At 39.5% G+C, this 27,294-nt stretch overlaps 2 protein-coding genes across 3 annotated transcripts in view; one reads left to right on the top strand and one right to left on the bottom strand.

Moving 5' to 3' along the window:
* Positions 1-15,348, top strand: part of fbxo11a (F-box protein 11a) — a 34,282-nt gene extending 18,934 nt beyond the window's left edge. Inside the window, exons 3-22 of the mRNA XM_065296200.1 lie at positions 2,135-2,216; positions 2,303-2,447; positions 3,251-3,380; positions 4,801-4,884; positions 4,965-5,097; positions 5,486-5,592; positions 5,691-5,802; positions 6,295-6,401; positions 6,488-6,625; positions 7,893-8,110; positions 9,972-10,152; positions 10,323-10,445; positions 10,548-10,633; positions 10,774-10,850; positions 10,954-11,097; positions 11,195-11,305; positions 11,452-11,559; positions 12,647-12,755; positions 12,834-12,932; positions 14,136-15,348. Coding sequence (XP_065152272.1) covers positions 2,135-2,216; positions 2,303-2,447; positions 3,251-3,380; positions 4,801-4,884; positions 4,965-5,097; positions 5,486-5,592; positions 5,691-5,802; positions 6,295-6,401; positions 6,488-6,625; positions 7,893-8,110; positions 9,972-10,152; positions 10,323-10,445; positions 10,548-10,633; positions 10,774-10,850; positions 10,954-11,097; positions 11,195-11,305; positions 11,452-11,559; positions 12,647-12,755; positions 12,834-12,932; positions 14,136-14,265 — 2,424 coding nt within the window. The 3' untranslated portion in view covers positions 14,266-15,348. The remainder of the gene's footprint in view (positions 1-2,134; positions 2,217-2,302; positions 2,448-3,250; positions 3,381-4,800; positions 4,885-4,964; positions 5,098-5,485; positions 5,593-5,690; positions 5,803-6,294; positions 6,402-6,487; positions 6,626-7,892; positions 8,111-9,971; positions 10,153-10,322; positions 10,446-10,547; positions 10,634-10,773; positions 10,851-10,953; positions 11,098-11,194; positions 11,306-11,451; positions 11,560-12,646; positions 12,756-12,833; positions 12,933-14,135) is intronic.
* Positions 15,315-26,040, bottom strand: msh6 (mutS homolog 6 (E. coli)). Of its 2 annotated transcripts, none has more exons than XM_065296198.1 (10): positions 25,662-26,040; positions 23,366-23,568; positions 23,080-23,255; positions 20,407-22,975; positions 19,984-20,276; positions 19,014-19,131; positions 18,563-18,652; positions 18,324-18,478; positions 15,858-16,057; positions 15,315-15,530 (listed from the first exon to the last, which is right to left on the bottom strand). In XM_065296198.1, exons 1-10 carry the CDS (start codon positions 25,892-25,894, stop codon positions 15,449-15,451), a joined length of 4,119 nt encoding a protein of 1,372 aa, XP_065152270.1. In that variant the 5' UTR covers positions 25,895-26,040; the 3' UTR covers positions 15,315-15,448. The 2 variants fall into 2 exon arrangements, with proteins under 2 accessions (XP_065152270.1, XP_065152271.1); XM_065296199.1 differs by having other exon boundaries at positions 23,366-23,550.
* Between the last annotated feature and the right edge of the window lie 1,254 nt (positions 26,041-27,294).

Genomic DNA, 27,294 nt, shown 5'->3' with positions numbered 1-27,294 from the left:
ACATCAGCGCTGCCTCTATTGTAACATAATAATTTGTTGATAAAGGTACAGTCATCAATTAACAACTGTCACTATGGTTACAGACATCCTGTGCGAATTGTACACTAGTTTAACTCGAGTTACACGTTCAGGGTTTATATTCATACATAACGTTACTGTAAGCTGTTTTGTGAACAGAACAGACCCTGGATTATTCGTTTATGTGTACTGAATAATATGATATGAAAAAGTTGTATTTGTTCACATTAGTAAATGCATTATATAACTTGAAAAAACAATGAAAAATATAGAATATATAAGCATTTATTAATTCTTGTTTATGTCATTACAGTAATTGATGGTAGTTCATGGTGCATTCACTAATGATAACAGTTTCAACTTTGATTTAAAAAATTATTAGTAAATGCTAAAATAAATACATTTACAATTAATAAATAATTAATAAAAGATTCATTAAAGGTGGTGATATTCATGTTTTCTTTTTATATAGTGAGTTATTTAGCTGTTTCGCCTTCATCTTAAATGCCATGCAAACTACAGCCACCTATATATGCCACAGGCGACTTTAATATGGAATTAATGGCAAAAAATACACCCTTAAAATGCTATTGGTCTCGCCTACATTAAGTTTTGGTTAAAGAAATATGACTTGGCCTGAAAAAAATTTCAGTCAGAAGAATTTTTTTCACTTTAATCCATGTGCTTATGACTTGCGAATGTAATGCTCAGTTTACCTTAATAAACCAGGCTTGATGACGTGTGCAGCCTGCATATTTGACCTCCGGAGGCTGCAGCCTTCCAATTCAGAAACGACCAGACGTATTTCCTTGCCTTTTTCCAAACAAATATTGTTGCATCCTCTCTCTCTCCCCCTCGCCATCAGGATTTTCCGCAATGGCGCTCGTTATTCCTCTTTTTTGTGTGAAAATCGCTCCAAATCCAAGTAAACCGATGCGTTTAGGTCTGCCGCTTTGTAATACGTCACGCGAGTGACAGCGGAACGCAGCAAATGAGGAAGAGAGAAGAGAGAAACGCTCGGATCTGATTGGTGAATGAATAGGGTTTGGTTTTACACTGTGAGCAAGTTTGAGTGCTATAGCATCCTGGATTGTAATGTAAATACCATAGACACAGTAAAAGAAAGGAAAATACGTGAACACAGCATCTGAATACAGGGAACTATATGCAATATAATCGCCGTAATTTATAAAGAACATCGCATTTATGTATGAATCAACAGTTTATATAAAAAATTGCCTTAAAGGGGAATCGAACCCGGGTCGCCCGTGTCATAGGTCTGTGGCTCTAAAGACTGAGCCACAGAGTCACATAATAGAAACTGCTCTCTACACTCCTTAAGTAGCTTCCAGCAAAATTCACGTTAAAAACAAATTGTGTGGAGGAAGTGACGTATGCCGTAAAGCAGTCGAATTTTGTAGTTTTTTTTGTGCTCTGGTTACTACCAGAAACCCTAAGTTTTAAAATACGAGTAAAAGTGATACAGACCCCGTCAGGCTATGGTAGACATGTCATTCAACCTATTTAAAGTCGATGTACTATCACAAGGGTCTTGAAAATTTATTATGAAGGTTGAAAAATTACATGGTGTCACTTTAAAGACTGTTACATGACTAGTTACACGAGTTAGTATGGTCGGACAAAATAAAAGTGGATAAAAAATGAGAACTATATTTTATGACGGAAGAGCACTTAGTTTGCAGCACTTCGACCTTCTGGCGCAGTAACATCATTACTGCGTTTTATTTTGTGCCACCATACTTACTTGTGTAACTAGTCATGTAACAGTTTTTAAATAGGGAAAACATGGAAGTGTTTGGTGGCTTCTAAATTCATCCCTGTTTGGATCCTAAGGAATGAATGGGGCTAGGCTAAATGCTAACACATTCACGAAGCGCTGTGCAAAGATGAAGTGCACACATTGAAAAAAGATAGGTATGTATTAATTTGTTTAAGTTGAGGTAAGAAAATAGTGAAGTATTGAAAAACTGTGCTGTTTTCCTTTAAAACATATTAAAAATGCCACATAGACATATAAATAACAATAAAAATCTGATTTCCAGATACAATATAAATGTCTGTCATGCAACATAGACATAATTTCATCTTCTTACAGGGTGCTTCCACATCAACAACAGAAAACTTTGGGCATCGAGCGAAACGTGCCAGAGTGTCTGGAAAATCGCAAGATCTACCTGGTAACGGATCTTATGATCTAACAGACTTGATTCAATGAAATGAGGTGTTACGAGCGTTCATTAACACTTGTTGTCTTTTCTCCCAGTTACCCCAGCTGAGCAATACCTGCAGGTGAAGCTTCCAGATGAGGTGGTTTTAAAGATCTTCTCTTACCTGTTGGAGCAGGATCTGTGTCGAGCAGCATGTGTGTGTAAACGCTTTAGTGAACTAGCCAATGACCCCATCCTATGGTGAGTTCTTCATTATACTTCAGTGATACTTTACAATAAAGGCTGATTTATACTTCTGTGTAAGACCTGCACCGTAAGCTATGCCATAAGCTGTGTAGAGCGCCACATAGCCAGAAATGCACCTCTCCTAAATTCAATGTGGACTGTAAGCCCTGTAATTGGTCAGCTAGACCCTCTTTTCCCCTAAGGTCAAATTGTGGACTCTGAGGAAGTCCACAAGTTTGGAGTGTGCCATTTGGGACCGGGCCAATGTACACAACAAGCTGCTGCTTCTTCAGCTTTTGCCTTGTAACATGCCAGTGGACACTGCCTACTAGAGGTCTGGATGTGTAATAGGCTTTATGCCCAGCTGGACTACTTCCTGAACTTCAGCCAGCTCCTTGTTTCCTGTCTGCCACTATTGGACAAACTGATCTATCCAGGTGTGCCTGACCTCAGTAGTCACAACAACAATAATCAGACACACCTGGATTAATCAGTTTGTCCAATAATGGCAGACAGGAAACAAGGAGCTGGCTGAAGTTCAGGAAGTAGTTCAGCGGGGCATTAAGCCTGTTGCACATTGACATGGATAGTGACGCAGAAGTATAAATGAAAACTGGGTCCAACACAGAAGTATAAATCATAAAAAAGTAGCATTGGTGTTTTTAAACATGTATCATGCTAATGCAGTAGTATATTTGATAAATATCAGAACACATAAAGTAAACATTCAATAACATGTTTTTGAACCCCCATCTGATATCATCACTGTACCAGGAGGATGGTTGTTTTAATCCTTATTCTCCTGACACGCTCTGTAGGAAGAGACTCTACATGGAGGTGTTTGAGTACACACGGCCCATGATGCACCCCGAATCTGGAAAGTTTTACCAGATCAACCCAGAGGAGTACGAACAACCCAATCCCTGGAAGGAAAGCTTTCAGCAGCTGGTAACATTACACACTTGATTTATAATAGTTTTTTTCCTGTTTGGGATTCTCATTTTGATAAAAATATGTTTAAGAAATTAAAGGTGACATAGAATGATTGAATGGAGTATTTATCCTTGTTCTGTGATGTGACATGTAGACAAATTTTTTTTTGTTTGGGTCTTAGAAGCTTCCTAAAAACCTCTCTCAGATAGCTCTATTATGGTGGGGGATTTTAAACAAGTGGTTTTGCACCTATTTGGCTCCCCCTACTGGCTTAACTTGCAATCTCATTACTGATTGGCTGACTTTGCTGCCACTCAAAAAATGTAGCCAATTATTTTAAAGTGGAGGGGCAGTGAGATGCCTGTGATGTCATAAGCATCAGTTTTTCAGATTGGGCCGTTTTCTGGCTGACATTTCTAAAAGAGGAATTTCTATGAGACTGAGATGTTTAGCATGTCTAGCACTTTTTGTATGTACATGAATAGGCATGGGCCGGTATAAGATTCTGGCGGTATGATAACCTTTAGCAAAAATACCACGGTTTCACGGTGTTACGGTTTTGCCATTGCAACACTAAAATGTGTTATTTTTTAAATGCCAGGTAAAAATAAAGCCTTTAAATTATAATATGCTTTCAAAAAATATATAATATTTTTGTAATGTATATTAAATGTAAACATCAAATCAATCACATGACTTAATGATTTAATGAATTTTGTATAAACACAGCTCATACCTTGGAGACGGTATCACAGAATATTTCAGTGGTTTTGAAACCTTGACTGTTTAAAACCTCGGTATACCTTGAAGCCGGTAATCGGCCCATGCCTATACATGAATGCAGGTAGACTACCATTATTCAACAATTACAAGGTAAAAATCGTTTTTAGTTCTCTTTCCCCTTTAAAAGAGGGTCTGATATCTCCATTTACCTTGCAATGATGTACACAATATGATCCAGCGCTTTACAGTTTGAATCCTGGTTATAAATGTGCTGCTTTTAGAAGCCATTTTGACTACATAACTGAGTCATGTAAATTATTTGCTGCACATTGGTGGTGGTTGAGGAGATTCCCCCGTTCATATGTAAAGCGCTTTGAGTACTGAGAAAAGCGCTATATAAATGTAAGGAATTAATTATTAATTAATTATTATTTCAACATCAGTTTTTTATTACTCACACAATTGTGCACATAAATACACAAATATCACTTCAATGAAGTATTGATTATGAAGTAAATGTGCTTTATGCATGTATGATTACCTTTGTATTTTATGAAGATTGTTTTTCCCTCTAAAACCAAGTCTGAACAGATGGTGCAGTAATGTGGCAATTATAGAGATGTGAATGTCATCAGTTTCATGTGTAAGCTTTATGAGAGCTTTTTACCAACAAACCCCGCCTGACTGATCACTGATCTGTGTGAATCTACAGTATAAAGGAGCTCACGTCAAGCCGGGCTTCGCTGAACATTTCTACAGTAACCCAGCCAGATACAAAGGCAGAGAAAACATGCTGGTGAGAGATATCATCTTAAAATGCCGGTCATCCAATTATATTTCAGAGTCTCATAATCCCATTTTCAACCGTTTCCTCAGTATTACGACACCATCGAGGACGCTTTGGGAGGGGTTCAGGAAGCCCATTTCGACGGTTTGATATTCGTTCACTCTGGGATCTACACGGATGAATGGATCTACATCGAGTCGCCCATCACCATGATCGGCGCTGGTATGTCATATTTAATGTTAAAGGGACAGCTCACCGAAAAAATAAAAAATCTGTCACGTAACAACTTAATCCCTGTCCATAAATTGTTATAAACGTGTATATAGTTGCTGAATACAAAGGAAGATGTTTTGAAAAACCACAAGCAAATCAGGGGCATCATTGACTTCCATAGTAAAAAACATTATACTATAGATGTGAATGGTGCCCCAGATCTGTTTGGTATAAAAAAATCTTTATTTGTATTTAGCAGAACAAAGAAATGTATACAGGTTTGTAATAACTTAAGGGTGAGTAAAATGACAGATTTTAATTTTTTTGTGAATTGTCCCTTTAAATATTTAAGTAAACCTGTAAAATTCGAATATGAATCACGCATCTGCTCCCGCAGCTCCAGGGAAAGTCGCAGATAAAGTGTTTATCGAAAACACCAGAGATTCAACGTTTGTGTTCATGGAGGGCTCGGAAGACGCGTATGTCGGATACATGACGATAAAGGTGCGCTTGCTTTGTTTTTTGTTAAATAAAAGCTAACTTGTGTGATGCGTGAGTGGTGCAATGCATGACGTCACTGTCTTTGATGCTTTGTGTTACAGTTCAATCCGGATGATAAATCAGCTCAGCATCACAACGCCCATCACTGCCTGGAGATCACGGTCAACTGCAGTCCCATTATAGATCACTGCATCATCCGCAGTACCTGCACAGGTGACCACAACTTTCCTGATGTGTTGCATATTGGGTGTGGATTTAGCATGCAGGGTTTTGGATGTTTTTTTTTATGATGTTTGCTAAACCAAAAATGAAGCTAGAAGTAAAGTCCTGTTTTTACGCATACGCAAGGTTTTTCATACATTGCATGTGATGCTAAATTTGTCATCAGAATGCACTGCTGGATTTTTGTAACCACTATACTCGTAGGTCGCACATGCACATAAAGGAGAATGTAGTATGTAGCACAGGAGATGCATTGCATTTTGTCACAATGTCCTGATAAAATGTCCAACGTCTGCGTACACGAACAATAAACTATGCTTTGCAAGGCTGTGCATTCAACTGTGCGCATACATGTAAAAACAGACTATACTCCGGGCTTTACCATTACTAGATACTCAATACTTGACCATACTAAAAAAATAAAAAAATAAAATAAAAGGATCTGATAAGCTTTGTATCTGATGCTAACGTCTCATCCCATAGTGGGTTCGGCGGTGTGTGTAAGCGGCCAGGGAGCGTCACCCACCATCAAACACTGTAACATCAGTGACTGTGAGAACGTGGGACTCTACATCACAGATCACGCACAGGTAAAACGAAGCTGTGTCCATTTCCTCTTTTGTCGTGCGTGGTTCGTGAGGTCAGCTGTGCTCAGTCTCTTTGGGTTCTAATGCAGGGCATTTACGAAGACAATGAGATCTCCAATAATGCTCTAGCGGGGATCTGGGTGAAAAACCACGGCAACCCCATCATCAGACGCAACCACATCCATCACGGTAGAGATGTCGGAGTGTTCACCTTTGACCACGGCATGGTGAGAAGTCTGGAAACTCCTCAAATATGTTTCACCATAAATGCTTCATCATGACTGTTTTGAGGTCACGGGAGAGAAATTGCACTTTTGCATATGAGATGCGTTTCACGTATAGTTTAAATAGTAGGTGTAATGGATAATACACAGCAATTAGTGGGCTAGTTTCTATTCTAAACCTACTACTTGTCTACTTCATGCTATTTCTGTTAGAGATGCACCGATCGACCGGACATAAATCTGAGCCGAGCGGTTTTTGCTCCATAACATATGATTGGCAACCGGCTGGTCTTGTTCTGTACTATATCAGGCTTTCTTGTCTGTTGCTTAAAGGTGCAATGTGGGACCTTGACAGAAGGAAGATCTATACATAATAATATACATAACTGTATTATCAGTGGTGTACAGACGGTTTCATCGGACGCACGTGCGGTTATGCTATATGCATCTGGTCCTGAACTATCTAAATTATTGAACAAATACCTCGTCGAAAATAACAAATGTTTTGGTTTCCCAGGTAATCTATGTGTTGTTTATTTTGCTTGTTATATAAATAAAATACGTTTTAAGTAAATGTCCCACATTGCACCTTACTGAAATCAGTATCGGCCCATTTGCTTGTAAACATTTTTTGGAATTGGCAACGCTGATGGGTTCACTGAATGGTGCATTACTAATTTCTATTTTAAATAGCATGTGGTGCAGTATGCAGTAAGTCTTATACCCCATTCACATTACAAGCGACACGGTCCTAATCATTTTAATGGTTTGCTGGCAATAAGATGGGGCGTGTCCAGTTACGCAATAAAGTTGAGAACAGTTCAACTTTATGCAAATGGAGAGCAAATTCGGAGCGACTACCACTGCGAGTGAAGCATCATTTGACTTTCATCATTTACTGAGAGGACGGTTACTCATTTGTTTATAGTTGTTACGAGGACAACCAGAATTAGGAACGCCTCCTAATGACCCCATTGTAAGAGACAAGCGACACACAGCAACAAAGTCGCTGGTAATGTGCATGCATCCTTAAACGACAATATGGAGCGTTGTTGCCACAAGCCCTATTGCAGTGGCTGATATATCGGGCAAAAAGTGGAATTTTTAAATAATCGCCCGATAAATCTTTCTGGTACTTAAATTTTATAAAAAGCCAAAGGGGCAATTTATCAACGCGAAGCATAACAAATGTTTATTGTTTCACATATATTCTATTTGTCTTTTCAAAACCTATATCGGTCGACCACTAATTCTCTGTCTTCCTTTACAGGGTTACTTTGAAAGCTGCAACATCCACAGGAACCGGATAGCGGGTTTTGAAGTGAAGGCGTACGCTAACCCTACAGTGGTACGCTGCGAGATTCATCACGGACAGACAGGAGGCATTTACGTTCACGAGAAGGGTCGAGGCCAGTTCATCGAGAACAAGATCTATGCAAACAATTTTGCGGGCGTGTGGATTACCTCAAACAGTGACCCCACAATCAGGTATTCCTAATATATCATTTCAATATCCTATACATGGGTTTCAGCTGGCGTCACTCTCTTGTCTTCCGCCATTTTGAGGACCTGAAGTGGTCGCAAAAGAACTAGAAGCTATGCCTTCAATATGTTGTGAGCATCAAAATCGCTATTTTTACAACACTAAGAAGGCTCGACAAAACATGATATTTTGCTCGAAGTATCGCCTGTGTCTCTACACGTGAACTCGAGCATTGAGAACATTGTTTGTGAACAAAGAGTTTACTAAAAAGAAGGTTTTGAACAACTGACTTTGGTTGATTTGGCTTCCGCTCGCCGCCATCTTACCAGTCAAGATGTATCGATCTGCGAATGGAACGTAAGGAGGGAGGAGAGTAAAGATGGATAGCTCCTAAAGCATAGTTCCATATAAATTCACAGATAATTCATTGTTTTGTCGCAAGTGAAAAACAATATTGACCTTCTAGTTGAAAAAAGAGCCTCATATGAGATTCATTCATTCGCATTCAGAAATCGATTATTTCCGTCTGGCAGGGATGACGAGCAGACACCATAACAGCCAAAATCAGTTGTACAAAACTTTCTTTTTATTAAACTCTGTGTACACAAACAATGTTCTCAATGTTCGCGTTCATGAGTAGAGATCCAGGTGATACTTCGAGCAAAGTTTCATGTTGTGACGCGCCGCCTTAGTGTTGTAAAGTAGTGGTAGTTCGGTAGCAGCGAACAGCGGCTGGAAGAACGTATCGGGGATTGAGTAGGCATCACACCCAAACCAAGGTATATTTTTTTAAAGTCGCGTTTCTTTTCATGACAGTCGAGGTGCGACATGTTGTCTTTCGTAGCCATTTCCCGTATCCATAAGAATCATAGACAGTAAAAGATAAGAAATCCGTTAATCGTAGAAAGCCAGCCAATGCTTGTCAGTAGCCTACTGGTACTCGGTAGGTCCTCAAGATGGCGGCATAACGTAAAAAGTCACATGACTGAAACCCATGTATAGATTCACATCTCACTATTGGGTTTGGTTTATGCAAAGTAGTGCAATGATTTACTAAACAGTGGGCCGATAAATTTTTCATTTAAGATCCTGAGAAGACTTTCAGAACGTGTGGACTGGATTTGAGAATTGATTAATGTTTGTAAAGCATTTTCAGGGTTCCCACGGGTCCTTGAAATCTTTGAAAGTTTGTGAATCTGGGGAAAAAAGGCCCTGGGAAGTTTTTGAAAATGTACATACATAGATACAGGTCATTGAAAGTGCTTGAATCTATTTTATGCAAGAAGTTTTCTGGAAAAAATCCATATTATTTCCTGTGTGGTTTAGGATAATATCATAAAAATTCTAGACTTTTTAAGCACACGTGCTAAACTGTTCGCTTTAAATGCTTATATCTTCTGTATGCGAATGTTGATACCAAAATGCTTTTTTGCATAGCTGTGTTTGACACATGAAAACGTCTCGGGTTACGTATGTAACTGTTGTTCCCTGAGAAGGGAACGAGACGCTGCGTCTCCCTTGCCATACTTCCTGGCTCCCGCGTCACCCTGTCTTTGTCGTTAAGCCTCACCATTGGTTAAATTTGATATACACATTCAGACGCACTTACCCCTGGAGGCGTCCCCAAAGTGTCACCGCAGTGACACAGCACGAGTTCCCTCGAAAGGGAACTGTAACAATGAATCTTAAAAGGTGACACGATGTAACCTTGCTCTCACTTGAAATGTGTTCCCACATTTAGTCAATGAATTTGAGGGTATTGGACCTGGAAAGTCCTTGAAAGGTCCTTGAATTTGAAGTTAACTAAGGTGTGGGAACCCTGCATTCTGCTCATTAGCATTAACTCACTATAACCTCACTTAACAGGGGTAATGCCATATTTAATGGCAACCAGGGTGGTGTTTACATATTTGGCGATGGCCGAGGTCTCATTGAAGGGAATGACATCTATGGCAACGCTTTAGCTGGGATCCAAATCCGGACCAACAGCTGCCCGATTGTACGGCACAACAAGATCCATGACGGACAGCATGGAGGCATCTATGTGGTGAGTGAACAGACCAAAGTTGTAACCTTCCTGTAGCTCGAGTGGTACTACGTTAGCAATGCAAAAGTATAGGGGTTCGAGTCCTACACATAAAATATCCTTACTAAATGTAAGATCTCTTGACCTGGTGACGATTGTTCATCTTTGGTTGTTTGATCTCTGTTTGGCAGCATGAGAAGGGTCAGGGTGTGATCGAAGAGAATGAGGTGTACAGTAACACGTTAGCAGGTGTTTGGGTGACAACAGGCAGCACGCCTGTACTCCGCAGAAACAGAATACACAGCGGTAAACAGGTACAGGCACTTGAGTTTTCGCTCCTTTCATCAAGATCAATGTGAACACTTAATCCAGACCAAATGTGTTAAATCCCTGATAAACTGAGTTTCTGTTTACAGGTGGGGGTTTACTTCTACGATAACGGTCATGGTGTGCTGGAAGATAATGACATCTATAACCACATGTACTCTGGAGTTCAGATCAGGTCAGTTTTAATATCATGTGCCTTTTAGGTTTGATTGTTTGCAAAAATGATCATGCAAATCACCTTGTAGCATTGAGCTGTAGCATTACTAGTTTAAAACAGCCAGATGAACATATGTCTGCATTTACATTGTCTGGTAGAACTGGTAGCAATCCCAAGATTAGAAGAAATAAAATCTGGGGTGGACAGAACGGAGGCATTCTTGTTTACAATTCAGGTGAAAGATCCTCTTTGTTTTTGCTTTCTGGAGCTTCTTCTATCTATCCGATCAAAATCCACACGACTTGTGTCTGATCTGTCTGTTCTGTACATCTCCTCAGGCTTGGGCTTTATAGAAGACAACGAGATCTTTGACAACGCCATGGCTGGAGTTTGGATCAAGACCGACAGCAACCCCACGCTCCGCAGAAACAAGATCCACGACGGGCGAGATGGAGGAATCTGTATTTTCAATGGAGGACGAGGTGACGGTCAAATCTAATCTCTATATATATATTTTCATGTCTTCTGCTGGACGTCTTTGTGCAGTTTGTGATCACGAGGTTTCTGTTAACGTTGAAGGTTTGTTGGAAGAGAACGATATCTTCAGGAACGCTCAAGCGGGAGTCCTCATTAGTACAAACAGCCATCCTGTGCTCCGAAAGAACAGGATATTCGACGGTTTTGCTGCTGGTACGTACGCTTTTCCACTTTCTCGATCAAATGTAGTACAGATCATTTTCACAGCTTTTCTTGATTCTGATTGGTTAACGGTGGCATCAAATGTTTTTTTTATATATTTATATAAAATATGCATGTACACTTTTATTGTTGGACAGGTATTGAGATTACAAATCACGCTACAGCAACGTTAGAAGGCAATCAGATTTTCAACAATCGATTTGGTGGATTGTTTCTTGCATCCGGTGTCAACGTCACAATGAAAGGTAAAGTGGGAAAAAATACTGTTTTGTTCTTTCAGGTATTAAAGTCCCTGTGAACAGAAAGTTGCATGAAAACAGCAGGCTTGGCTTGAGTTTTTCACCGTGATTTGATTGGATATAGAAAAGTAGCCTTTCTTTCAGAAATACATTCATTCAGCATAATGACACTTGGAGGGGGTGGGGTTGGGGTTAAGTGATGCCCAAGCTGTCTAGCTGATGTCATCAAAGAAGGATCGCCACAAGTGAAGGGCAGAAGTACATTTTTAAATTTTGTTTAAAGGGACACTCCACTTTTTTTGAAAATATGCTAATTTTCCAGCTCGCCTAGAGTTAAACATTTGATTTTTACAGTTTTGAAATCCATTCAGCTGATCTCCAGGTCTGGTGCTACCACTTTTAGCATAGCTTAGCATAATCCATTGAATAGGAACTAAACTCTCATTCTGGCGTAATAATCAAGGACTTTGCTGCTGTAACATGGCTGCAGGAGGCGCAATGATATTACGCAGCAGCAGAAAATAGTGCCCTTAGTATCTTTCAATAGCAGGGTACTATTTTCGGGCACTGCGTAATATCACTACGCCTGCTGCAGCCATGTTACGGCAGCAAAGTCCTTGATTATTACGCCAGAATGAGAGTATAGTTCCTAGCCATATCTGCCTAGAAAATCACAACATTTAATTTTCCGTCGGTCTTAGTACACGATGTAACTACAGAAGAGTCAAGTTTTAAATAGGAAAAATATCAAAACTCTTTGGTTATGTTGTTGCGCGATGCTAATGGTCCATTCCGAATCAATGGATTATGCTAAGCTATGCTAAAAGTGGTACCGCCAGACCCGGAGATCAGCTAAAAGGATCCCAAAACGGTAAAAATCAAATGTTTAACTCTAGGGGAGCTGCAAAATGAGCATTTTTCAAAAAAAGTGGAGTGTCCCTTTTAAGATTATGAGGGTACATGAATAAAAAAAAAAAGTAATGGCCCACATGGATAAATTGTTCCATTTAAAATAAAATTTGTAATTTTTCATTTCATGGGGACTTTAAGTTAACTAAGTGATTGACATTGTACTTATTAATGTTTTTTGCAGATAATAAAATAATGAACAATCAAGATGCCATTGAAAAAGCTGTAAGCAGAGGTCAGTGCCTGTACAAGATTTCCAGTTACACCAGCTATCCAATGCACGATTTTTACAGGTAACGCTCCTCATGAACGCCTTTGAATATTTGCAGAGGTTTTGGCTGTGATCTCACAGCACTTCTGTTTCCATACAGATGTCACACCTGCAACACGACAGACCGCAACGCCATCTGCGTGAACTGCATCAAGAAATGCCATCAAGGGCATGACGTAGAATTTATTAGACATGATAGGTGAGTCCCGAAAACACCACCCAGAAAAACTAAAAACTATCTTGTTCTGAAGACAACAAATGTTACTGTATTACAGTTATGATATTTATTGCCAGTAAAGTTACTTTTACATTTATTCAAATTGCAGTGCATTGCATGTTTTACCAACACAATGTGCTTTAATCATAATGGATTTAAAGGATTAGTCAATTTTCTTAAAAAAAAAAAAAATCCAGATAATTTACTCGCCACCATGTCATCCAAAATGTTGATGTCTTTCTAGAAGAAATTGTTTTTTTGAGGAAAACATTGCAGGATTTTTCTCATTTTAATGGACCCCATCACTTAACAGTTTTAATGCAGTTTAAAAATGCAGTTTCAAAGGACTCTAAACGATCTCAAACAAGGCATAAGGGTCTTATCTAGCTAAACGATTGTCATTTTTGGCAAGAAAATAAAAATATGCACTTTTAAACCACAACTTCTCGTTTTCCTCCGGCTGTGTGACGACCCAGCGCGACCTCATGTAATACATTATCACATCAAGAGGTCACAGATGACGTATGCGAAACTACGCCCCAGTGTTTACAAGTGTGGAGAAAGAGGACCGTTCCGGCGTTGTTTTATGTCAAATGATACTAATTAATGTCTTTGTGTCAGTTTATTGTTTAAAATGGTCCGCAAATGTGCGTTTCATATATGTAACACGTGACCTTTCGACGTCATTACGCAATTACGTGATCGCGCTGGCTCGACACACAGCCGGAGGAAGACGAGAAGTTGTGGTTTAAAAGTGCATATTTTGTAGTTTTCTTGCCAAAAATGACAATTGTTTCACTAGATTAGACCCTTATGCCTCGTTTGGGATCATTTAGAGTCCTTTGAAACTGCAATTTTAAACTGCATTAAAACTGTTAAGTGTTGGGGTCCATTAAAGTCCATTAAAATGAGAAAAATCTTGGAATGTTTTCCTCAAAAAACATAATTTCTTCACGACTGAACAAAGAATGACATTAACATTTTGGATGACATGGTGGTTAGTCAATTATCTGGATTTTTTTTTTTTTAAGAAAATGGGCTAATCCTTTAATTTTCTTTATTTCTTCCATTTGATATCATTGTGAAATATGACCCCGACTTCTGTTTTATTTAACTCATTTAGTGTATACTTGTGTTTGTAATCGTCATATCCAAATCACTAATACAATTTTTGGTGCTACACAGGTTTTTCTGCGATTGTGGCGCTGGGACTTTGTCTAACCCGTGCACGCTAGCCGGAGAGCCGACTCACGATACAGACACGCTGTACGATTCGGCCCCTCCTATAGAGTCGAACACACTGCAGCACAACTGAAGCGGAGCCCTTCTGAACTAACAGACTATAATTCGCTCGGCCTAGTGCGGACGAGCGTACAAACTAGAAATAATTCAATTTTATAAAAAAAGAACTCTTTGGAAAAAAGAAAACATTGTGTATACTTGGACGATGCAAGCTGAGAGGAAACATTTTTATTTAAAGAAATGAAAAACATTCTGCTGTGGACTTGTTAATCCCGTTTCCCCCGTCAGTCTTTACAAAAAAATGCTCCCGGACAGATCCTGACTCAGGATTTATGGGTGACCGACCTCAAGTGGACCCTGAGCGTAAAGACTCGAAATGCTTCCCGTGCACCAGTTGTCCAAAAAAAACGTCACCATGCTATTGTACATGTACGGATAAAAAAGACCCAGCACTTCAGTTATTTCAGTTTTTTTATGGTTTGATTTTAATGCTTTCTCATGTAGTTTTGTATTTCAAGCAAAAATCTTAAATGTACTTGAATGTCTTTTTATTTTATTAAGTATATTAATTTCGGGGTTGTTTATACCTTAGACTTGCTGTATTTGTTCTCATGTCGCAGGATGTATGTTCTTTCTGTGAAAGAGATTCGAGGAAAAAAGGATGAGAAACACTAATGTATTCTCCAGCAATGTACCGAACGCAAGGAAAGTGTTTTCATGAGCCTGGTAACGTCGTTGACCACATGCATTCATTCTGAAGTGATTTCCCGCCTCTTTATCACGATCGACCGATCGGAGACGCTAGACTTGTGAAAGCATGGCATCCTCACGGCCCTTCGCTCCGAACGCAGAGACCGAAGTGACGTGCGACCAGGAATAACATTGCTGGAGATGTTAAAGATGCTTCTCGCTCATATGAAGCTCTGTGGAGTATATGTACAGTTTTATTTGCGCTTTTCCCCTCCATCCAACTGTATTTGGTGACTGTGGGTTCTCTTACAGCCTGAATTGTATGCATGTTCCATGACATCTAGACTTAATATATTGTGAAGTACTCAATAACCATTATGTAGCTGTTAGTAATTAATCAAAAGTTTAATTTCCTAGTCAAAGAGGAACGTGTTACATTTTTAAAAATAAACTTTATTAGATCGTTTCAGTAGTGAGGATTGTTTTCTACGTGGGGGAAATGAAACAAAAAACTCATGGAATTGTGAACGGGTGAATACGAACACAAATCAAAACATTTAATTAAACTACAAACTGCAGATCAGTTGAACTAATGTGTTGAACTCGTCACGAGCGGCGGTGGCATCTTCAGCGTATGAACACAATTTCCTGTTGAGACATAAAATATTGGTAAAAAAATTGCAATAGAAAAACATTACTCCCATGTACTCAATATACGACTGATGATGGAAAACAGAAACCGTTAAATGTTTTTTAAGGTCACATTTCATCACGAAAGCTACAAGACCCAGGCTTTTTGCATTTATTCAATAATGGAAAAAAGTGAAACATTTTATGGTAATGAGATTGTGGGGTTTGGAATAAATTTCCATTACTAAAACAGATTTTTTTTTTTAAATAAATGCAGTTTGCTTTTGGTGTGAAATATCAGGACATGGGATTAATGCCCAATCTTTAATAAAAACGGTTACTTACTTAAATAACCTGAGAGACACCGTGCTCCTCTCGAACTCCCGGGCCTTTTTATGTCCGGACTGGATGACCTCCTCTGGAATATTAGCCAAGCGAGCTGCGTTGAACCCGTAACTTTTGGGACAAGCGCCACCGATGAACTTGTACAGGAAGGTGATGGTCTCCTGACTGGGGTCCTCGCATTCATTCTCCACCATGCAGGCCTGAATGAGGCAATGAAGATTAATATTTCCTTAAGACACGTTTCATGCAGTAAAAACTGGTGCACATGCCTGTCTTAATGTACTTTACTTTTTCAAAAGTGGATGGCTGAGAGGACTTTAACATTAAAGTATTTTTCTTTAAAAAATGCATGGGGATAAAATAATACATGTTCATATCAGACGTCTGGAATAAGCTGTTTTAAAGTTATTAGTTGCGCTCTTTATTCACGTGTCATTATTGGAATCCAAAACCAGAGGTATAATATTAGTTGTTGAGGAATAAGTGCCATTGCATATAAACATATTTCTTTGTGTACTTTGATCATGATTGAAACCATTCAATAGCTTAAACTCAGCAATCTATGATATGCTGTCATTTACAACAGAAACTAATTTTATATCTCAATGTGTAAAAAAACTGTAAAGCATTACAAAAAAAGACTATGGGGCAAGGGGACATTTCACAAGAGTTTTTTAAGATGTAAAATAAATCTTTGGTGTCTCCAGAGTACGTATGTGAAGTTTTAGCTCAAAATACCCCACAGATAATTTATTATAACATGTTAAAATTGCTATTTTGAAGGTGTGAGCAAAAATGTGTCGTTTTTGGGTGTGTCCTTTAACATGCAAATGAGTTAATCTCTGCACTAAATGTCAGTGCCGTGGTTGGATAGTGCAGATTAAGGGGCGGTATTATCCCCTTCTGACATCACAGGGGAGCCAAATTTCAATGACCTATTTTTTCACATGCTTGCAGAGAATGGTTTACCAAAACTAAGTTACTGGGTTGATCTTTTTCACATTTTCTGGGTTGATACAAGCACTGGGGGCCCAGGTATAGCACTTAAACATGGAAAAAGTCAGAATTTTAATAATATGTCCCATTTAAAGCAGAAATGTATCTTCTTTTTTTAAATGGTTAGTTCCAGTGGCGGCCGGTGACTTTTTTTTCGAGGGCGCTCGAACGTGTATGTAGCCCGTCATGTGTGTGGTTTGTAATTTCAAAATATGTGTTCTGCATGTCGAGTGATCCTATGTGCATCACGTGTCTTGTCAAAATAAGTGCCTGCTGCAGACGCGTCTAAAGGGTTTATGATAAAAGAGACGCTCGTGTTTGCCAGATCCTCGCATAATCTCATGCGTAATCAGAGTTTACTGTTAAGGGAGTGTCTTGAATGTATTTTGTGAACGTGAGCGGCTCTTTTATCATAAACGGTTTAGACGCGTCTGCAACAGGCACGTATTTTGACAAAACACGTGATGCACACATGATCTCTCGACACTCAGAACACCTATTTTGAATTAGCGCCCCTCGGAGGAGCAGTGAAGAGCCGCCACTGGATAGTTCCCAAAAAAAAAGAAAATTACCCCATGATGAAAGTCGCCTTTCCACTGCACACGACAAACGGCGGCCGATAAGCCGGAAGTCATTAAACTTCCTATGGAGAGTCGCAAAGGGGTTGCGTGAGGTGCCGACCATCTGTGGATGCGTAAATATCGGATCCGTTTTGAGCGTTGGATCCGTTAAAAAATTTGAACTTGTGCGACTAAACCGCATGCGATATGCCGACCGGAAGTGATGTATTTCATTGTATTCCAACCAAAAACCGTTTGTTAGGTGAAAATTTTTAATCCTTTCGGTTTAACTTTATTAGTAACACTTGAATCCTTAAAAAAACACTTGATTACTGATAAGTAATACATTATTAAATTTAATTTGTGTACGTTATTATTTTAATCTTGTCTTTATATGTTCTCTCCAAAAAATATTGTTAATCTTTGTCATATATGCATAGCTGTTTACTGTTTTCATTTATTTGCGTTCATTTATTTATTCCACCATGGTAAACATATTAGAATGAAGCCTCTTGCGCTGGAATCTTTAAGTTACTGTTTCAGTTAACAGTTTTTTCCAGGGTAGGCTACAGGAGCAACATATAGCGCCCTCTCGTGACTGGAGACGGTAATGTTTTCCTTTGGTTCACGTTAGTCAGTATGAATTAATTTTGACATAAAAGTGGCACCTGGCTATAAGTTGCAGTGCCAGCCAAACTATGAAAAAAGTGCAACTTATAGTTTGGAAAATACGGTACAAAAAATGCTTGTTATTTATTTCATCATGCAACTACTGACTTCCATTGTACTCACGATAACTGTTTGCTTTAAATCAAATATCATGACAAACTAAGTGACAATTATTTTTCATTTTTGCAAAAAAAGTTTTGTAAAAAAAAGTGTAAAATAAATGTTTGGAAGCTCAACTGACCATGTGTCCAAGCCTGACTGCAGGATCCCGAGCATGATCCTCCACCAGTGAGTGATAATGTGTGGAGAACAGAGTACGGCAACAGATCTTCTCCGATAGCTCCTTCACCACTGCGCTGGCGATGGCTGTACCGTCATATGTGGCCGTACCTCTGCCTGTAGAAAAGGTTAGCATCATAATTCAGAATAAAATATATTCCTTTAAAACTACTCCTTACAAGAGATTCAATAAGAAATTACCCAGTTCATCGAGGAGGACGAGAGAGTGGTTGGTTGCGTGCAGCAAAATGCTGGCCGTCTCACTGAGCTCCACAAAGAAAGTACTCTCACCTGGTAAGCAAAGCGCAAGAATTTTTAATAATAAAACATGCTCAATATAATAAATTCAAAAGTTTTAGCTTGCTTTTAACTCTTTCCCCGCCAGCATTTTTTAGCGGTATTGCAGATTGATGAGATAACTTGTCAATGGCGGGGAAAGGGTTAATTTATAGATATGAATTTGAATTGGCCAAAAGGAAGATGAATCAAAATGACATAAACCAGAATTTTTGATAATGCTGAAATACTTAAAACAGCATTCAGGTGGCATTCTGGGAAGTGAAGTATTCTTTTACCCTTATCTTATAATACAGGTGGCATATAAAGCAGTGACATCTGACAGAAGATAAAAAAAGCCTAAGCATTAACTTACCCGACATGATGCGATCAGAGGCACCAAGCCGAGTGAAAACTCGGTCCACAGGAGTGAGACGCAAACTGTCAGCAGGCACATAACAGCCCAACTGAGCCAAAATCACCACCAGACCGCACTGTTAGAGACAGAGTCAATAAAGAAAATAAGACTGATGACAGCCAAAACCCTACAAGACCCTGTAAAGCATTGCTTTTGTTATGTAAACTGTTACTGGTTTATTTTTGCACTTAAGATTACCAATGGAGTAGCAAGCTTTTTTACATACAGATATGTAGTAATACCGTGGGACAATGATGGTATTATAGAGTGATACTCGGCCCGACTCCCTTTCCAAAAATTGTGCACCCTGCCTTTAATACAGATTTTAAATTACAGTAACTTTTTAACATCGTGCTGGGTAACGTTTTCGTCGTGGTGCTTTGTGTAAACATTCATAATGTTTGAGTCTACACAACAGCACGTTACATTTGATAATTATACATTCATATTACAACGATTGTGGGTGCACAGTCAACGTGCTCTCGATTGTTCACATCTCAGCTTGGCAGGGTTGCCAGATTTGCGTAACAATCAAATCTATCAATGACCTTATCCCAAATCCAAATACTTTACTTTCATAAATAAAATGTATGTCAAATCTTAACATTGACAACCGCTGAACAAAATCCTTAAACATTTAACCCGCAGGAAAAACGATCCACATCAATAATTTCTGTGGGAAACCGCAGACTTGGCAACACTGGTGGACGATTTTGCGTATAACAGCTGCTTATGATGCATCTATGTGTATATGTATGTATACTTTGACAAATGGGTAGTTCACAACATGTCCAAGTTTTAAGCAAATTTATATTTTAGGTTGAAGTGTACAGAAGTGAAGGTGATGTTTATATTTTTATCGATATTATCCGAACATTGATACAAAAAAACATTTATTTACAACTATTTATTTCATTATTATATTCACCTGTCTCATTAGTGTGGATTTGCCTCCCATGTTTGGCCCAGTGACTAGAACACATGGGGAAAGTGCTTTCATGTTATCTTGATCCTCTTCTTCATTATCACCAGGGCAACCGATGAAGATGTCATTGGGGATGAAGTCGTCGCCAAAGAAGGTCTTGGTGACACATGGATGACGAGAACCTCTTAGATCCAAGAAGGGTGAAGCCTGACACCTGTCCCCTGGAAGAACCATCTCGGGTCTCACCATTGGCCCATCACCGCTCTGACTGTACCGGGATAAGCTCAACAACACATCTGCAAAGACATGAAGATACAGGACTATCGTATCATATCAAAAAAGCAAAAAAGCAAGACATGAAGTCACTGGGAAGGTTTAGTTACAGTAATTTTAGACATAACACAATTGGGTAGAAAATTATCGTACCAAGAACAGCCATGCACTCCACAGCGGTTTGCCAGTCTTTGTAATTCTTGTCAAAATTGTAGAAGAGTCTTCTCATGCAGTCCTTAAGTGCAGCATCTCTTTTGTCTTCCAAGCTCTGCAGCTCTGAAAACAGACGCTCAATCTCTTTGGTCGAGTATCGCTTCCAACCCTTCTTAGTGGATCTCACCTCGTACTCCTCCGGCAAGCTTCTTTCGGAAACACTATCAGGAACTTCTAACTGGTAACGGTTCCTTCCTGTTCCCCAATAAGACAAGTTTTTGCAACCCAATCTCTTCTTCTGTTTGTCCAGGTATTCTTGCAGGTCTTTCTCACAGTCTTTTATTCCACTAAGAGCCTGGTCAAACTCTGGGTCGAAGCCGGCCTTTGGGGTTATCACACCAGTGGTCCGAGCTTTCTGATGGTCGAAAGCCGTGTCCCAACGTTTGAGCTCTGGTGAAAGGTCGGGAAAAAGCCCCTCTTTGTCTTCTGATTTTAAAAGCAACACCTGCCGCAACAGCTTAGCCCGGAAGTCTTCAGCAATAGGGTCCATGACTGACACAATTTCTTTCATGACTTTGAAGCCCTCGAGCGCTGCGAGAAAGTCTGCTATCTTTCGTTTGCTGTAGATGAGCTCTTCGTACAGAACGGCTCGGGAGTCTGGATGGTCCTGTCCTTTCAAAGGAGTTCCCATGCTGTGGATTTTACTCAGTAGTCTCTCAAGATCTGGAAGCTTCTTCAGTAGGTCTGTGACTTCAGTAGCTTGGGATGGAGCACCCATCAGATCCTCCAGCGCATCTAAACGATCTGCAATAGAGGATGGATTACAAAGAGGGGCGCAGAGCCATTGCTTGAGGAGTCTTTTTCCAAAAGGAGTGCAGCAGGTATCCAACCGTTCAAGCAGGGATCCCTCCGGACCCCCGGTCGAGCTATTCTGAAGGATCTCAAGATTGGCAAGGGTCACTCCATCCAGGACCATCCTTTGGCGAGTCTTTGCAAAAAAACATGACGCTCCACCTGCTTGCTCCATCTCAACATCCACAGGAATATACTCCTCAAAGTTGCCCATAGAAAGAAGCTCTTGGTCTACAAGACATTTCTTAAGGTAGAACATGCAGCCCCCAAGTGCAGAAAGAGCTAGTTCATACCCCTTCTTTGGAGTGAGACTCAGAGAGTCACTTTCAGACGTCATAGCTTTAAGGGTCAAAGGGAGAACCGATCCTCCTTCGTTGTCAGCTGTGCTTTCTTTGAAGTAGTCTTCCTCTGCAAGAATCTTGAGAGTCTTCTGGGCATCCCAAAACTGTGAACCAGCATTCAGTCCTTCCTGTAGAGCAGATGACAAGATGGCCTTAAACATTTTAAGCGTCTCAGCTGATGGGTTGCCCTTCTCAAACAGAACCTGGGCGGGAGAGTAGTGTGCCACCATGGTACGCAGACGGGAACAGTGTCGGTCATCTTGAAACTGTCCGACGTGGAAGTGTCCTACAGAAGTGTCGACGAAGCAGACCCCGTAGATGTGGCCATGACCTGCGCTGTCTTCTTCACTCTTCTCTTTAACGCTGAGCAGATACTTGCTTTGCGTTTCAGAAGGGGCACCGTCAAGCACGCTGTAGGTCTGGGTGCCTCGCGTGATGATTCGACAAACCTCTCGCTTGACAACACGGTCAAACTTGGTGGGACGTGCCATGGCCTTACATCTCGCTTCCATCATCTCAGGTGTCTCGGTTTGTTCCACACGAGCCACTTTGTAGCCTTTCTGTACCAGAACATCAGAGAAACGTCCAAAGCCAATCTCAGGGAAGCCAGAATGGGCCCAACTGCCCTTCATGAAGGTTAGAGCCAATTCATTCACGCCAATAACGGCATCCATGTGGTAGAGCTCGTAGAACTTGCCAACCTTATAAAACAGAACCGTATCAAACATTTCACTCTTCAGCTGCCACCAGCGGCGCATTCCAGGTGTTGTCCTGTTCAAAAAATCCTCGGGTACGTATAGAGTCGTGGGGTCGTAGTTTTCGTCAGACTGACGTTTTCGCTGGCCATCTTTTCTTTTGCCATCCTGAAGCCAGTCGAGTTTCTCGTGGTCCCACACGGTGGACCCTCCATCCTGTCCGCCGGTACCACTGTTCTGACTCTCAAAGTTGTCCGGGGCAGAGAAAGCAGATAGGCGTGACTTGGTGTTAGATCCCAAAGATGGAGTTACAGATGTTACTGGTGCCCGTTTAGGGGTATTTGAGGAGGCAGGTTTGTTCTTTGCTTTAGCTGGCTTTTCAGAGCGTTTGCGTTTCAATGGTTTCACAGGGCTGTCTGGTTCTGCCTCGGGTTCGCTCTCTTCCTCAACCCCACTGCTCACAGTCTCCTCCTCTTCCTCCTCATCACTGCTACCTGCTGCGTGCTGATCAGGTTTAAACTCTTCACCGGAGTCCTCGCTGTCAGACGCCACCACAATGCGTCGACGCTTGGACTTCTGACCTTTTTCGGCTGCAGCACGAGATGAACGACGACCAGGCTTTACCTTTTCCTCAACCTCTTCTTCAGACATTTCCTCATCTGATAAGGTTGATTTCTCAACCTAGAATAAAATACAACATTTCATGCTGAAATAAAGCAAAAGCATTTTAAGTGCCTTTAAGAGATATTTTTATGTAATATTTATTTTGCTCTAACATTTCTCACCTCCATATCCTCTTCATCTCCCTCTTCTTCATCCGAGGGATCCGCACACATTGGCATCTTCAGTCTCTGCTCTGCACTCTCTTTCATTGCAAGGTCTGCCAGCTCCATCGCTTTACGAATAACAGGTTTACCACTAAAGAAAACACCACCTGATTTGGCATCTGGGCTATCAGAACCTTAAGAGGACAACAGAAATGCATTTAATGTTGAAATAAAAACATTTTACAGATTTTAACAATCACAATACAAAATAGCATTCTTCAAATAAAGAGAAAACCTTATTTACCTTGATAGTCCCTTATGTACTTTGTGTTAACCCAACCACGTGTCGGTGGTTCGTCAAAGAAGTGCACGTGAAGTCTTTGGTCTCGGCCACGACCTCTCATCTGCTGTCCGGTCAGAGGCTGAGGCACAACCATACAGGGCCACCAGGGATGACCCTCCATCTTAGCCCATACAAGAGCACCAGCACTAAACATAGATGAGGAACTACATGTCATGTTAATTAAGAGATGTTCATTAACCTGAAGAAACCAATATTTAGCACATAGAATTATAATGCTGTCTTCACACCAGCCGCGGTAGAAGCGTCAAGCGTTAGCGATTTCAATGTTAAGTCAATGTGAAGATGCGTTGAGGCGCGTCTGGAGGTCTCACGGCGCGAATGAGGCATTTAGTGTGGCTCGGTAGACGCAATTCTGCCTCATTCGCGCAAATCGCGTTGCCGCGGCAAATGCGCGAGTTGAAAATTTTGAACTTTGGCAGAAAAACACCCTGCGAAAACCAATCAGGAGCTTGTTCTAGTTGTGACGTGATTACAGGAAGCCAGAGGAGTCGCAAAAGCCCCTCCCATGACGCAAATTTCCGTGTGAATGTCTCAATGACTAGAATATCACGCCCGAATGAAGAGAGTAAACTCAAAGTGTTCAAGCGGCAAACTAGACGCGGTAGACATTAATATGACACCTCAAATGCGGCTGGTGTGAACCCACGGTAAATTAAGCACTTTGTAAAACAGAATCTTATATTCCCTAAAACAGACTGGCAGGTTTAGGGCTACTGTAAATCTTAAGTTTAAATACATGTTTAAAATTAATACATTGCTGCCTTTGATAACAAAATATTGAACATAAATAAAAATGCACAGAAATTAGGGATGCTTAACGATTAATCGCGATTAATCTATAGCAGAATAAAAGTTTTTGTTTACATCATATGTGTGTGTGAACTGTATATAATAACTTTGTATAAATAAATGCACACACATGCATGTATATATTTAAGAAATGTTTACATGTGTATATATACGTTTGTATATTTATGTATTATATTATTATTATTATATATTTATATATACATAATTATTATACACAGTTCACACACATATATGATGTAAACAAAAACTTTTATTCTGCAATAGACTAATCGCGATTAATCGTTAAGCATCCCAAGCAGAAATATTTGTAAAAATCAGCAAACAATTGCTTGCTAAAGCTTTTTTCTGCATTTTTTAACCATTTTATGCAATGAATAAAACAAATGAACCCAACAACAAGATTCTAAAGTTTATCAATACTTTTGGACTTCACTGTAAGTATTTAGCATAGCTTGATAGTTTAGTACAGTGAAGGTGTAGACCTACATAATATACAAAATAAATTTGCATGAAAATACATTAAATACATACAAAAACATAATTTTGCTATATACATTAAAGTAAAAATAGCCAAATTGAAAGTATTGTCCAATATGATATTTTTACCATAATCCATAAACCATACCACAAGCCATATTAGCATAAAAAGCAACTAACGTCATTATTTTCGTTTTTTTCCCTACTAAAATATCAATTCAATTGTAAAGGCTGTCAGTGCAAAAAACTGTGGTAAAATTATGGTAACCATACAAATAATGAATTACAACGACGATATAACGGTAGCGAAGCGGATTTTCCCGTAAATTGCGGTTGCCATAGCGATGTTTGTAACAAGTTCTCCTATTGGTCAAGACCGGTGAGAGAAAAAAATCCCATGAAGGCTAAGAAAAATGATCCACGAGGCTCACGAACTCCCGCCAAACTCAGGAAATAGTAAGGCACGCAGTTAAATTATACATAAAAACGCAGTTATATTATACACAAAACTCTTACAAGTGTTTCTTTTTAAAAACAGTTCAATGTTACTACACTGTACGTTCACTTTAATCAGAATAAGCTTTACAAAAGGCAAGTAACGGTACGACACTCGGTGTCAAAATTGTAAAATACAGTATCAAAATTGTACTCACACGGTGATGTCATGACAACACCTCCAAAACATGGTATTATCATAGTACTCTTAGTTAGTGCTATTAAATGATATTATGTGTATCACAGTTTACAGATCAGCTGTTTATTTACCATTAATACTGCAAGATAATGAAAAAATACTACAGTGATATCATCATCATGACAGTGTCCAGACTCCAAACATGGTATCACACTGGTAACAAGTGCAAAAATGTGGTGATACTTTAAGTAAGTAACTTTACTTTTGCATTAGCCTAGGGACACATATGAATGTGTGCAGTGACTGTAACGTTACCTCTGCTTTGCAGAAACCGCTTTATCTCCAAAAAGTTTCGCATGGCCGGTCTTCTGGTGATCTTTGACTGGTTTTGATGTGGTTTTCTTGTTAATTTTCGCCTCTTCTTTAGGAGATGTGTTGGATTTGTTTGAGGGAACGTCCGCTTCCACCGGTGACGGGCTGGATTTGGCCTTTGTCACGAGCGGCGGTGACTTTGTGAAGAAATTAAACAGGGAACTTTGCTTAGCCATGTCCGAAAGCTTGTTGTGCAGTAGATGGTTTTAATTGATTAAAAATAAAGAATAGCTCATGTATTCATTCCAGCAGCCCCAGTCCTGCCCCGAGTGCAGCGGATTCGCGGGAAAACGCTGCCACTGTACGGAACGGGAAGAGGCGGGTCATATGACGTCAAGTGAGTATAAACCAATAGGAATTTCTGTGTATCATTTTACACTACCCACGTGGCCGAAATTTGTGTCGATGTTTTGTTTTAAGATTTTCTTTTATTTGGTTTCATTTTGAATATTGGAAATTATTTACGTATGTGGGACATACGTATATTAAAAGAAGCCAAAATGAATAAAACAAACGACATAAAAGTGCATAACGCAAATAAAGATAGAAATTAATTAACATTTATTTTATACAATTAATTCATTAATTAATACTAGTTTAATTAATTAATTAAAATAAATATAAACTCGTAATCCTAAATTTGGGTTACATGTCATATTGAATCAAACCCTTACCACAGAGGGCGCTCATAACACCGCATTGTGCCGCATTCAAATCTCAGGAGATTTTGCTTCATAGGAGACATCTTTACACTAGGATGACTAATCGTTTAGAGCTATTAATACTAACGATTCTCTAAAATGCCCCAGAAAAAGTTATGGTTTGTATTTATTATTGTTCCTCCTTTTGACGCCAGTAGGGTGCAGTGTTGGTCCATTTAAGACCCCATGTTAATAACTACTGTATATGACCTTTCACAGAACGTTTCCGCAAATGCATAAAATGATGTATCTGCTTCACTGCATTTAAATCTACCACATATAACACTGCAGTATATTTTAGTAATTACTATAGTAAACTGTAGTATACTAAAGTATATTATACACTACACTTTGTTAATGCATACACTATAGCAGTGATTCTCAAACTGGGGACTGTGGCCCTCTGGGGGGGCCTGAGATGGTCCCAGGGGCCCCCAGTTTTATTTTATAAAATGCATATATAGTATATAGTATTTATAAATTGTACTACATTTTACTGTAGTCTTGACATGGATCTGAACAGTCCAAAGAGCTTATAACAGGTAAAAATAACACAATATATGATGAGTCATTTTAATTCGCTTCATCAGCAGAATCAAAACACACTGCATCCCGTGTGATATGCATGCACGACTAGTTTCAACTAGTTATTAGCAATAATGATCAATGCATTAAGGTAATCATACAATTGTTATACAGTACAATTTCTTTAAACACTGTGTGACTATTCATATGTAATTTGAATTTTATATATTGAGCAATCTGATTTTGCAGATACGTATACATGTTTATCTCTCCTGAAAAAAAAACTAAGTGAGTTGTGTCTGTGGAGAATAATGTTTTGTTTATGCTAAATCTTCTGATATGAGAAACAA

Source organism: Paramisgurnus dabryanus, chromosome 20 (assembly GCF_030506205.2).
Source record: "Paramisgurnus dabryanus chromosome 20, PD_genome_1.1, whole genome shotgun sequence".
Taxonomy (NCBI): domain Eukaryota; kingdom Metazoa; phylum Chordata; class Actinopteri; order Cypriniformes; family Cobitidae; genus Paramisgurnus; species Paramisgurnus dabryanus.
The sequence above is the reverse complement of the archived record's forward strand: the minus strand, read 5'-3'. Positions and strand labels throughout refer to the sequence as shown.

Excerpts from the sequence above, each read along its gene's own strand:
- msh6 (XM_065296198.1), bottom strand. The coding sequence starts at position 25,894 with ATGGCTAAGCAAAGTTCCCTGTTTAATTTCTTCACAAAGTCACCGCCG. Across the intron at positions 23,569-25,661 it reads GCGGTTTCTGCAAAGCAGAG|TTCCTCATCTATGTTTAGTG; the intron begins GTAACGTTACAG and ends CATGACATGTAG. Across the intron at positions 20,277-20,406 it reads GGAGTGCATGGCTGTTCTTG|ATGTGTTGTTGAGCTTATCC; the intron begins GTACGATAATTT and ends ATGTCTTTGCAG.